This window comes from Limulus polyphemus, unplaced genomic scaffold (genome assembly GCF_000517525.1).
Source record: "Limulus polyphemus unplaced genomic scaffold, Limulus_polyphemus-2.1.2 Scaffold2421, whole genome shotgun sequence".
Lineage (NCBI taxonomy): Eukaryota > Metazoa > Arthropoda > Merostomata > Xiphosura > Limulidae > Limulus > Limulus polyphemus.
In genome coordinates, this window is record NW_013668031.1 from 17,689 (window position 1) to 31,291 (window position 13,603).

The window sequence follows — 13,603 nt, forward strand, 5'->3', positions numbered from 1 at the left end:
CGAACTTAGAACGCTAAGATCTGGGGTTCTGTTCAACGCGGTAGACACAAAAGAGAGCCCAATGTGGTTTTGTTCTAAAAATTAACGAAGAAAACATAGTACGATTAAAAAACGAATGGTTAACTTTATCTTCAAAATACTTCAATTTTTCAAATAGACTGGATTTCGTACTGTTTCAAAATTTCCTACTGTTATCCATTTAAATAAGTATGAAGTTTTTAAACAAATGAACACATAACAAAAGATGCGCTTCATTCAATTGCATTTTGATAACTTTTTAAAATTAAATTAGATATAATAAGATGCCTTAATTGTAATAAAACTTACATTTAAGTCTCTCAAATTTAATAATTAAGTAAACATTTTAATTACATGATAAAATATCAATTCCATTAAATAATTACAAATAAATGATGTATACAAATGTAAACATACATAGTTATATAGTTTTTATCTATCTATGCACATGTTACTATTTTTAAATGCTATTCTGAAGCATCTCGTTATACAATAATAAATTACAAATAACGATTTATGAACCTAACACAAATTAGATCATTTTTATGTGGAGAACATACTACATGTTTCAACAGAACATTGCTTCAAGAGAGACCAACGTTCTATTGAAAGAAGTAGTATGTTCCCTACAGAAAAATTTAATTTTGTTTATGCTTATAAATCGTTGTTCGTCAAGTTACTATTGTAATAGCATAATTTGATAGCGTATACAAGTATTTCTTTATACCTCAATGTCTGAAGCAAAAAACATAATATTTCATTAATAAGCATCTAGCGGTGTTTTATGAAAATATTAGGGATGTGTTTTGCCAAGATGGCTGATAAGTTAGGCGATATTACGTTCCTTTATCTTTTACAAACAGTATTCGAAGGCTTTACTTAAATTACCCTTGGTGAGAGTAATAATTTGAATATTTTATTTTCCATAGGTAATAAAGAATCATTTAATATAAAAAGTAATTATTTCTTCTTTTATAAAGTACTGCAACATTGAAGAAATTTGTGTTAATTTGGCGTTTTTACTTGGTGCACTGCTGTTTTCCGATTGGCTAGAATTTGGCGGGTAAGTTGCCCGGCAATATCATCCCTTTCAAAACCGCAGGCCTACAAATAAGAGAAATGCAATGTGATATATCAGATAGAAATTTCTTTAAAAATCTTAAAATATGTTCTTGTAGTTAGAAATGACAAATGACAGACATAGTGTCAGCTTGTATGCTACGATCATCATAGGATTTACAGGCGCAGATGGCCTTAGAATTTATAAATTAATTCAAATTTTATAGTTTTAAGCCATAAGTAGTAGTAGTAATACTACTAGTACTAGTGCTGTTACTAGTAATAGTAGTACTACTCACTACTAGCAGTTAGTTATAACTTATATAATTTACTTTCAATTTTTACAGTGTTATCAGCCGTTTAAACTGAATTATAATTATTAAAAGTATGTGTGATTACTTTTATCAATATGAAATAATTATTGATAATTTATATAAAACTAAATTTCATAATTAGTTTATATGTTTAATGAGTCTTAGAGTTAGAATAGAAAACGCCTAATGTTTAGACTGAAACTGATTTGGGTGTACTTTTTTAACACTTGCATTGTGCCAAGTTAATTTTCATTTAGCATAAATAATTTGAATATCAAGAATTACCATCGTTTTTGAGGTAGCAGTATACTGAAATATCTTTCTAGTGTCCAGGACCAATTACTTTGTAATTATGTAAAATAAATTTTTAAGTGCAAATTTACTGAGTTTTAAATCTGAGAGTATATTAATATTGTGTAATTTGTGATTCTTGAAGTGGGCAATGTCAGAAGAAAGATTGAATGCAAATGATTTGGAAGGACTGCAGGCTGAGAATGGTTGGCTAAGAAAGACAGAAAATAACCATCACGAAGAAAGTATATGGACTACACAAGACAAGTGTCTTTCACTTGAATGTCCAGAGAAAAATTTAGGCCAGTCAAGGAAGAAACGAAAGTTTAGAGAAGGACTGGATGTTTTGTGTAGATGGACTGATGGACTTTTGTATCTTGGAGTTATCATTAAGGTAATATTACTTGTAAATAAAAATGAAGGGATACTACAGAATTACATAATGATTTGTGAAGAATCAACAAATTCTCTTCTTGGTAAAATTATACTTGAATGGTATAACAAAATACTTTGTTTAATACAATAAATGCTGAGCTGAACAATTTGTGGTATTTGCTAATTGATAAATTAATGGTCCCATTAGTATATTACCAATTATTCCAGTGTTCTTCAAACCATGGTACATACAAGCATAAAAAAATAAGATTGGTGGCAGGTGTTGCTTTGCCTCTAGTCAATAGTTAAAATTTAGTGGCAGATGGTTTTAGTATAACAAAAATAAGGTAAGTGTGGTAACAGTTTTTGGTTTTTTGGATAGTTGAAATAACCTAAAATAGTAATCAGAAACTCTTAATTTTGATGAGTGGATTTTCATGACCATCAATTTAATCATAATTGCTACTCATAGGTAATTGAATATATTGATTGAGTTGCCTAGCAGTAATGAATACACAAATGACTTCTCTCTACAGACAAAAACTTGTTCAAGTTTCAGTATTTTGCCTTATGGCTTCTTCATGAGCTCTCTACAACATAAACAAAAAAACGTTTAAAATAAAACTTCTGTAACAGAGATAGCAAGAGCTGCTGGCAGATTCAAACAAAGCTTTCAATTATCATGACTTCACAGTTGAGTGTATGCCAAGTGTGTGTGTCTCAGAAATGTTTTTACTAAAATCTGTCAGTTGTATTCCTTGTGTGGAACCTTAAAAAAAAAAGACAACATAACTGCAACACTCAAAAGATAAATAAAAAAATATGGTCTTATCAATGAATTGTGGTGGATCCCTTAAATTGATATTACGAAGGTTGTATATATGAGAGAGGTATAATTTGTAATAAAACAAATGTCAATCTACAGAATATGGCCTACAGGATCTCGGTCATCTTACACCAGGTGATCTGTGCTGTATGTCAGACATTTATATTGGTGAAACAAGCCACGAGAGAATAGTAAAAAACTTGATACATCTACAACCTTAATGCAAACAACAATACTATTGCAGAACACTATTAAGAAACATGACTTACTGCAAACTGAACAGGTGTTCATTAAGAAAACATACTGTTTTTTATGTTGTGTTTATTATTTGTTGTGTATGTTTTAGAAGAAACCATAAAGTGAAATATTGAGCATTAAACATGTCGAGAGAAAGAAGTCATTTGTGTATTTGACATTCAAGTAAGAAATATCAGTTAGCATTAACAAAATGTCAAAAACTTGCTTTATTTCACAAAATAAATTTTGGAAAACAAAGTCCATTTCATGGATTTTACTGAATCTATTTGCAAGTTAAAATTAAATCTATTAAAAAAAGTTGAATCTGTGATAAATATTGTCATAAAATGTATCAGTTTCTTGTATACAAGAAATATTAAATTAAACAACATTTTCCAACCTTTTGTTTTATCAAGAGCTCATATCCCATCACTGTTAACAGTTATCATGTAGAAAGTGCCCCAGAAATTTTCAATAGCAGTAAACCAAATGAATCTTGTCTCATTAAGTACTTTAGATAATGTTATTTCCACCATTTCTCCTTTTTGTGGTATTCTTATCATGTATATTCATTGTGATATGTAATCATATAACTTCATTATTATGTAGAATTAACGAGGAACGTGTCATTCCATTACATTGCCAGGAATTTGCTGCTGCATAGAGCTATTAACTTTTGTGTCTCTTGTGACCTTCCTGCAGCTTATTTGCAAGGCTATGTGCACCAAGAGGTTGCTGTAAAGTTATCCCTATTCAAAAACCTTTTATAATATGCTTGCTTGGTCAGTTTTAGCCCACTGAATATCATGCATTACATTGCACTTAACTATAATTAAAGGTTCTTTGCTAAATATTTGTCCAACTTACCAATTGGGCCATGTCATTCTGCAGTATCTTACAATACAGCTAAAAATACCCAAGGGTTTAATGTCATCACAAAACTTTACTAATTATGCCCCTATAAATAAAGGAGAAAAACAAAGGCTCAAGCACTTACCTTTGAATCACTCCACTAGTAACAATAGACAAGTTTGACTGGATTTCAGTTTAAAACATTTTGCTTCCTCTCATCCAATCACCATATAATCCAATTAAGTAGTCTTTCTCCAACTTCTACCGATTTGATTTTCTTCGCTAACTTGTCTTTTGTGTAGTACATTATCAAAAATTTTTGAAAATTAAAGTACACCAAGTCTGCTCTTTTTACATGGTGTAAGTAGCATCCTTGACAAAAGATAACAAATTAGTAAGACAAATTTTTTCTTTAATGACCTTTAATGAATCCTTATTGGTTATATTTTATGATTAAAAATTTCAATTTTTATTAGATGAGATTTTTTCACATTATAGAGGAAAGATTAACTACCCTGTAATTTCTGGGCAGCTCTTATTGTTTCTTTTAAAAATAGAAGTAACATAGCAAATCTCCAGTCATCATGCAACAGAGAATTTTATATAGACTACAAAAAAAACCAGTCTTATATATCTGATCTTTGACCTCCTTTAAAACCATCTGAAAATGTTGTATGGTCCTAGTACTTTATAATCTTTCTTTTTATTTACCACTAAGGAAGTAATGGTGCTACTATAGTGTGAGGTCTACCGCCATATGTCGCCTAACCAGGTCTATCAAACATGTATAAAAATGTATTAAATTAAGTGTTTATCGCTAAAATAAATGTATGGAAATGTGTGATATCCATGAGGGATGGATAATGCAGCGGTAGACCTCACGCTATAAGCGACATATGGCGGTAGACCTCATGCTGTAGTAGCACTGAATTAATGTTACAAGATTCAAGTCAATTCCAAATCTTGTACAGTTAGAAAATTGGCAATTAATTGTAAATTCAAAATATTCAAGATAATAAGGTTGTAAACATATTTCTGAAGTATTTGTCACACTGTTAAATGATATTTTATGCAAATCTTTGTTGTTTTGATGTAGTTTTGAAAACTGATATAATTTTCCACCTACTCTTGGTGTGCGTATAAATTTATATCCAGCTCAGTTTTGATAGTTTTATTATCTTATTTTAATGCAGTGCTCTTGTTTGTTTCTAGAGAAAGACTGTTTTATCTTCTATACTGAGGCCTGATTAGAAGTTGAAATGAACTTTAACTATTCAATGTTATTTTGTTAGTTGGTATAGGCCTGTGACAGAGTAGGAATATCTTGAAGTACAATTTGTGATGTAATCATTGATTTTATGCAGTTTATTTCTCACATAGAGAGACAAGTATGCAGGAAGGAACTCTATCACATGACCTTGCTAATCAACTAAAAGATGCTACACAGCTAACAACTTTGACTTGAAAAAGGCCTCAGTATAGAAGCCAAAATATATTTCATGCTAGAAATAGGCAGAAGATGTCCATAGCCAAAACTGTACCATGTCTGCAGTGCCTAAAATATCCTTGAAACAACAATTTCATTACTTTTTTCAGATTGTACTGATTGCTCAAGAAAGCTCCCATACAGAATTTTCTTAATTGTAAATGATGTACTTATAAGAGTCAGATTTAAGGTGAATAACAGTTTTGTTCTTCTAGATGTTAAACGTACTGATCAGGTATTTTTTTAGATTCACCTATGTGAGAAACGTAGGTTCATTACACAGTCTTTGTTTTCTCTACCAATGCTGTGTTTTTAATGTTATAGGTTGAAGAAAAACTGAAAAAAGCACTGGTGAGATTTGAGGATTCTTCAGAGTACTGGACTTTGTTCAAAGATATGCAAAGAGGTATTTCATAGTTAAATGTTTTGAGTTATTTTTACTTGATCTGTAAAGTCTTTGTAATTTGCCACATAACTTTTGTTCTTTGCATAAAATTTCTTTGGATAAGAAGGTTGTATTTTTTGTACAAAAATTGTATGTGTATATCCTTTCACTGTTTTTGTTCAAAATAATTACAACCTTTTTATCCAAAGAAATTGTATGCAGACAATAAGAATTATTAGACAAAAAATTCTCAGCAAGCTATAATAGAACTGTTAATAAATAGCCTATTAAGATGTTGACATAGTTATATCATTATATATCTTCATAATTTCCACATGTACAAGATCCAATGTTCCTGAAATCTGGATAAAGTCTTGTCTTTTCTGTTTTTTGTAGATGCTAGGTTGATGAAAGCTGAGCTTGTGGTAAAGGGAGAGGGAAATTATATATATGAACTTATGATACTTCAGTATTTTTTAACATAAACACTAGTATCTTAATTCCCTTGTACTTTGCAGTACCAAAGTTGCATTAATATACATTGCTGTAAGTATACTCATTATCATTTTGATAAATGTTTGAGCTTATTTTTAATTTGTTGGCATTATAAATTTTTTATGAGAATAAGCTCTCATGGTTCATTAAAATGTATTGAATAAAAAATAGTAGTTATATTTCAATGTGAAATCTTGCAGATTATATATATAAGTTGCATACAAGCAGTGCATTTCCTTAAAAAGTTTGGTTCTTTTTTATTAGATATAATTTCTTTTTTTGATATATGAAAAAATTACTTTCATTTACCGTTCTCATAGCTCATTTATATGCTTAAGTATTTCTATTCCAGTTTAATAACCAAACCACATTTAAGCATTTGATTTTTTCAAGGTAAGTCTTTACAATTACTGTAACAAAAGCTGTTGCCAGTAAAAGTTAATAATTTTTTCAGGTAATATGTCTGGTGGAGAAATTGTTTGTGTAAAGTGTGAAAATGGACAGTCTGATCCTCCAAATGAAATTGTCATCTGTGATCACTGTAATTTAGGTAAGCAGTGTTTTAGCTATCCTAGAAAATTTTCTAGTGCAAAGTGATTTTAATGTTAAGCTTAAAAATACTTCTCTTCATCTGAAAATTGTCATATTTCATTTATGTAATCTCTAAAACCTTCTAAATAAATGTCAGACTTTTTTTTTCATTAAACTTTTATGTTTTATCTGTTATTTTCTCTACCCTAACTCTATACAAGGTTGGTCAATCTGGTTAACCACATAATCACCATAAGAAAATATGAAATATAACTAAATTACTCCTTTTTCTTTCTAGAATGACTTCATATTGTAACATAAAACTATAGTTCTTTATCCTAATAGCTTTAAATGTGTAACAATATATATATATATATAATTGTTTATACTTAAATTTTATTGTTTTATTGCCCTTTGAACCGTATCCAACTAATAATCTCGCCACAAGTTGTAAATCACTTGGCAAACATGTAACTCGGAAGCATACCTAATGAAAAATTATTATTATTATTTATCTTTATTTTACCTAATCTAACCTAAAAAGTTTCTAGTTTTACATTTTAGTTACTTTTATAGTAAGAAATAAAAAAACAAGAAACATAGTAGTTTTTTGATGAAATTTAACCATACTCCTTGTACTACTGCACTAAATAATTTATTTAATTAACACTTTCCACATGAGTTCGGTCGAATTGACTGAGTTTGTAACCATAGAGTACACACTACAGTTTCCATACTATAACTTTTTATACAGTACATGTATCTTCTCAATATTTGACATACTTTCAGTGAACATTACAAGACTTATACATGAAAATCTGATTTTTTTTAAATTTAGTATTTTAAATAAAGATTTGTCTATGAATATATTGAGTAGTTTTCTTTATTGTCCAAGTGCAGAGTGATTTTCATGTAAAGATTAAAAGTACTTTTATTCCTCTGAAACTTTTCAAATTTAATTTGTGTAGTCTCTGAAAGCTCCTAAATAACTATAAAACTTTGTTTCTGTTACTTTCTCTACCATAACACTAAACGAGGTTGTCATCTTGATCAACCTTATAACCACCATAAAAAATATGAAATAAATCTAAATTCCCCTTTTTTTCTTTTTATAATGATTTCAAATTGTAACATGAAACTACATTTGTTTATCCTTAATAGCTTAAATCTCGTAACAATATATATCTGTTTATATTTAAATATTATTGTATTATTTCTCTTTGAACCATGTCTAACTAATATTCCCTTCATAAAATTTGTAAAGTGCTTGATGAGCATGGGGTTCACATTACCCTGTTGAATAATCTAATATACAGGCTACTCACGAGTTGCTGGTGAGCATACCTTGGGAAAAATATTATTATTATTAATTATTTTATTTAATCTAACCTAAAAGTTTCTAATTTTTACATTTTAGTTACTTTTATAATAATAAATAAAGAATACAGATAAAAACAAGAAATATAGTCCCTATTGCTATTGCCTGTTGATCAAACTTAACCCTACTTTTTTTATACTAATGGTACTACTCTAAGTAATTTTTTATTTAATCAAATCATGCACCAAAGAACACAGAATATTAACACACACAAAGGAGATAATATCCCATAACTATCACCATTTTTCAGGCTTTCTAACTATGCAACAAGAACAGTTAAAAACTCAGCGAAGCTCGTTATTGTGTTTCCAGTGGGAATAAAGTTTGAATTTGAAGTGAAATAGATAATTCTTTGTACAGAAAACAAACAATATAATACATTATTAGATAACTTAAAACTATTGGTTATAAATAATATAGTATTAAACATCAAAAGAGAGCTACTGGCACTTTGTGAAAGAGAGGATGTTACAGGTATGTATGGCAAAAGAGGTCTAATTTTTTATTTTATGGTTTTGTAACCAAATGAGACTGAATGCTATAAAAATTATGCTTTGCCTGAGTGATGACAACATTATAATGAGTAATTTACATTAAATTTCGTACTTCTTGGAGGGGTGGTAAATATATTACAGAAGAGGGGATATATCTGGAGAGCAAATGTCACAATTCTCACACTAGGGAAAATTGAGGATTTTTTTTTCCTAATATTGCCTTAGAAAAATATGAACATATAACTTATAAAATGTTTAAATTTGGATTATTAGCTACATTTGGATGCCAAGTTTATTCATATACCTTGAACATAAAGTACTTCAATTAAATTTTGAATGTAACTCAGAAAAACCTAGTAACATGGGCAGAAAAGGATGCTCGTATGGAAAGAGTTAAATAATAATAAACAATTTTTAGTAGTAAAGTTCAAAGTTTATTAGCTGTATACTTTTGCTAAAATTGGTTAATGAAAGGATGTTTAGCCTCGTTTTTCACGTGTGACATCTTATTAAAATTCTATTTTTTCGTGTATTTTACATGATCATATAAATATAAAGGTATAAGCACTATAACTCTGAAAATACTTAATGTTGCATCATGAAATTTGGCAACATTTTAGTAAATATAAAGTCTTTTGTAGACCAAAACCAGAATTTTTAATTAAGTATTTATGCAAAAAATTTGTTCATAAATATTTGGAGTCAGAGTGTTGACTGCTCTAAGTGCAAAGTGATTTTCATGTTAAAATTAAAAATACTTTCCTTCCTCTGAAAATTTTCAAATTTCATTTGCATAATCTACAACACCTAAATATATATATCAAACCTTTTGTTTTATGTATACATAGAAAAACTTTATCTGTTATTTTCTCTATCATAACTATACGGGGTTGGTCAATTTGTGTGACCTTGTAACCACCAGATAAAATTAGGAAATAAATCTAAATTACTCTTTTTTTTTTCTTTCTAGGATGACTGAAAATAGTAACATGAAACCATAAACATCTAGTTTATTCTAGATAGCTTAAAGCTCATAACAGTATACATTTATTAATACTTAATTTTATTGTGTCTTACTAATAATACTACCACATGAATTATAAATCATTTGACAAACATGCAGCTCACATTACTGTATCGAATAATGTAACTATTCTAAATAATTTTTTTATTCAATTAAATAATGCACCTAAGAATACAACATGCCAAAAACAAACAATGTCCTATAACTATAATAATTTTTATGGGTTTTTAACTATATGATTAGACCTTTAAAAATTCAACTAAGCTTGTTGATGGAATTCCCATGAGAACACATTTGAAACTGAACAATGAAATAGAAATAACAATATAATACACCATTTGATAGATTAAAACTTTGGCTTTCTATTAGCTATAAGTAATATAGTATAAAATGCAGAAAGAATTATAAGTGTGTCTGATTTCCTAGTTTATTGCTCCATGAACAAGTAAGATTGAAGGCTGTAAAAATTATGCTTTGCCTGAGTAAAATCTATATTATAAGCAATATATATTAAATTCCATACTTGAAGGGGCATTAATTAGAGGAAAGGGAAAACCTAGAGAGCAATGTAACAATTCTCACACTAAGGAAGATTGAGGATTTTAAAAAAATATTTAGTTATAAAATTAAAAACTTGTATAACATTAAAATTTGGTTTATCAACTACGTTTTGATGCTAAGCTCATTCATATACACTGATAATAAATAGTTTAATTAAATATTGAATATAACTGTAAAAGGCTGTGACATGCACACTTTGACCTATCTGGAGAGTTAAAACTTAAAAATTGTTATTAAGCTTTTTCACAATGTTGACCTTCAAACTTTACATTGATATTATTATGAAAAAACCCTAGATACCATGGCATGTACACAGTTTCAACATTAAAACCTAAAAAACACAAAAATGGACTGATTAATTGGGGTTGGGGGCAATGTTCCCTCTAATTTTTCAATCCATATGTGGAATGAATTTTTTCATGTGCATCAGCATCAAAGCAATGTGTGGATGTGCACTATTGGGTTTTTTTTGGGGGGGGGTATTTTTAGACCATTAACCATGTTGAATCATTAAGCTGCTTTGCAATGCTACCAGTCTGTTATTTGGGCTTTAGGCCTATCAACTGCCAGGGTCATTACAGCAGTCAATGTGTTGAGACTCCTCACCATTACTGAGGATGTGCATGGCTGGAATAATTGATTGTATGGTATTTGATTTTTTGTTATATGGCTGTGCAGCTAAGAGGGAACACTAGTTGGGGGTACTATGGTATAAGGATGTGTTGCAGTATTGTAGACTCACTCGACTCACTAATTGTTATAGCAAGTGGATGTGACAGTTACTCACTCTTAACAAACTTTATTACTTCTGAATAGTTTTCTTTTTTTTTAAACTGTTAATCTAATGTTGGTTCAAAGTTGTAAGAACTACTGAAGTGATACATATGCTTCGGCTCTGAAGAAAGCAATTCCAGCTGGTCATCATTGCTTGTAGAACACAAAACATTTACTCTTGTTATGCCAAAACAAGATATCGGTATTAACAAGCAGACTAAAACTAGAAGTAAAATGAGAGTTATTTTATATTCCAGTTTTACATTTCCTGAAAAACAATAATAATAAACTCAGTACTTTAGGGCATATAATTTTTCATCTGCAGTGAAAAGAAATTTTATTTCATTTGAATCATTAACAAATTAAATTCTTAATATTTGATTCACTGGTTGTGTTAAAAAAAGCAGTAAGGCTTGAGCTGAGTTCAGTAATGTACTCGGGTAACAGTGTAGAAACTAAAAATTGCTATGATACTTAACCCAATTTGCTATCAATAGGAAACCATGTTAGATGAAAATTAAGTATTTTGTTCAAGGGTGGTTTATTACTATGAAACTATTTTGTGAGTGAACTTTGTCTTTTATTGGAGTTTTTTACAAAATAGTGAATAAAAACTTGAACAAACAGTAGTTTGAGTAACTAATGTGCTGCATTTAAACAATCCTCAGGTACAAGTAGCTTACACAGGAATATATATATATACAATATGGAACAGAGAGGTCACATGACCAAAGGTAAAAACTTGAACAAACAGTAGTTTAAGTAACAAATGTACAACATTTAAACAGTCATCAGGTACAAGTAGCTTACACAGGAATATATATACAATATGGAACAGAGAGGTCACATGACCAAATGTAAAAACTTGAACAAACAGTAAATATTTTTAGTTAAGTAGTTTTGTTAATTGTACACTCAAATGTTGATAATGATTTAGTTTATTTGATGTAATATACCATTAAAGTTTCAAACTGGATGTTTTTCATATTTATAAAAAATATGTAAATTTAAAGATGAGTGGCTTTGTTGCTTTCATTGTTTATTTTTATAATTATTTATAAATTGAAGTGATATCTGCATAAACTTAGGCTTTAAAATTGTTGCATTTATTTTAGTTTATCCTTCATAACATATATTTAACATGAATAGAAAAATAGACTTGAATTAAAAAGCATAATGTATTCAGAAGAACTGTTTTTAATTAGTTGAATTACTGGAATTTCTTTTTGATAAACTATTTTAGTTAATATGTCTTTCAAAAAGAGAATGGTGTTTTGACTTTAGAGGAATAAAATAACAATCGTTTTGAAGCTAAGCCATAAGATTTTGATTGGTTCAGTGCATCTCTACATTGTTTAATATAATGCCAAGAGATTTTGAAGAGTCACTTTTGATAGTGTATTTGTTTTATAAGATTTGTTGGGTAGAGCATGCCAGACTGTGGATCTGAGGTTCTGGGATTACAATCTAGTAATATAAAAATAATAATAATTGCTCTCCACCCATTGGAGCCATGGGTATACTAAAAGTGTCAGCCAAGTCCCATTATTTAGTTAGACAAGAGTTGGCAATGATTAGCTGCTTTCCCTTTAGTTTATTAATCAAAATTAGAGATGACTGATGCAGACAGCCCTTGTGTGGTGTTTTTGTGAAATACATCAAATAAACAAGCTTTGTAGTAAGAATAGAAAACTACTGGAAAAATCATGATAAATTCTTAGGTGTTTACTTTTTTAACTTTCCTTAGGTTATCATCAGCACTGTCATAGACCTAAGATTTCTTCAGAAGTCTTAAAACCAGAGGTTCCTTGGTATTGTAGGAGCTGCATATTTGCTTCCACAGCTAAGGTAAGATTTTTTTTTTTATAAAATTCAAACACAACTAATTGATGTTTGATTAAATTTTACTGCAATATAAAATCTCTAATAATTTAGTCCTGCTGTACCATACCTTAGGTCTGTCTCAGCAACAAACACCAGGACCAGCACTAGCTATTTTGTCACCCTAAGCAAGTTTTTTAATCCCTCCTCCTCTAATTTTACCTTCAGTTGTGCAATAAAATCAGAGGACTACAGATCATATTTATCCATTAAATCCTGAGGAAATGTTAGAGTAACAGGGTGACTACTATACCAGTCCAAAATGTTTATGATGTGGAAATTTCACTATTCATACTTTTTGGAGGCAGTATTGTAAAGTGTGCTTCAGTTCCAAACTCGATAAAACAAAATTGTCAGTCCAACCAGTCTTCTTTATCTTATGATTGTTTTTGTACTGGAGAAAGTCAATAGTTCTCGGTGTGATGATGTTGGAAAATAATGATGCATTTTCTCATATTTTTATCACTTTCTGTGAGAGGACTTTCAGTTTGCCTTACATTTCTGTTGCAGTAATAATTGTTTCCTCCTCATCTGATAAACTGGTTTGGAGACTCGCGCAGTAACGTTTGAGATGGTTTGAATGGTTCATGAAAGAAATCTTTTTATAAGTAGCAAATGTACA

At 29.5% G+C, this 13,603-nt stretch overlaps 1 protein-coding gene across 1 annotated transcript in view; it reads left to right on the forward strand.

The window, feature by feature from the left end:
- Positions 1 to 827: 827 nt before the first annotated feature.
- The window catches only part of LOC106466911 (metal-response element-binding transcription factor 2-like), a 38,507-nt gene continuing 25,731 nt past the window's right edge, over positions 828 to 13,603 (forward strand). The window contains exons 1-5 of the mRNA XM_022394988.1: positions 828 to 1,081; positions 1,828 to 2,076; positions 5,783 to 5,864; positions 6,793 to 6,888; positions 12,848 to 12,948. Coding sequence (XP_022250696.1) covers positions 1,834 to 2,076; positions 5,783 to 5,864; positions 6,793 to 6,888; positions 12,848 to 12,948 — 522 coding nt within the window. The 5' untranslated portion in view covers positions 828 to 1,081; positions 1,828 to 1,833. The remainder of the gene's footprint in view (positions 1,082 to 1,827; positions 2,077 to 5,782; positions 5,865 to 6,792; positions 6,889 to 12,847; positions 12,949 to 13,603) is intronic.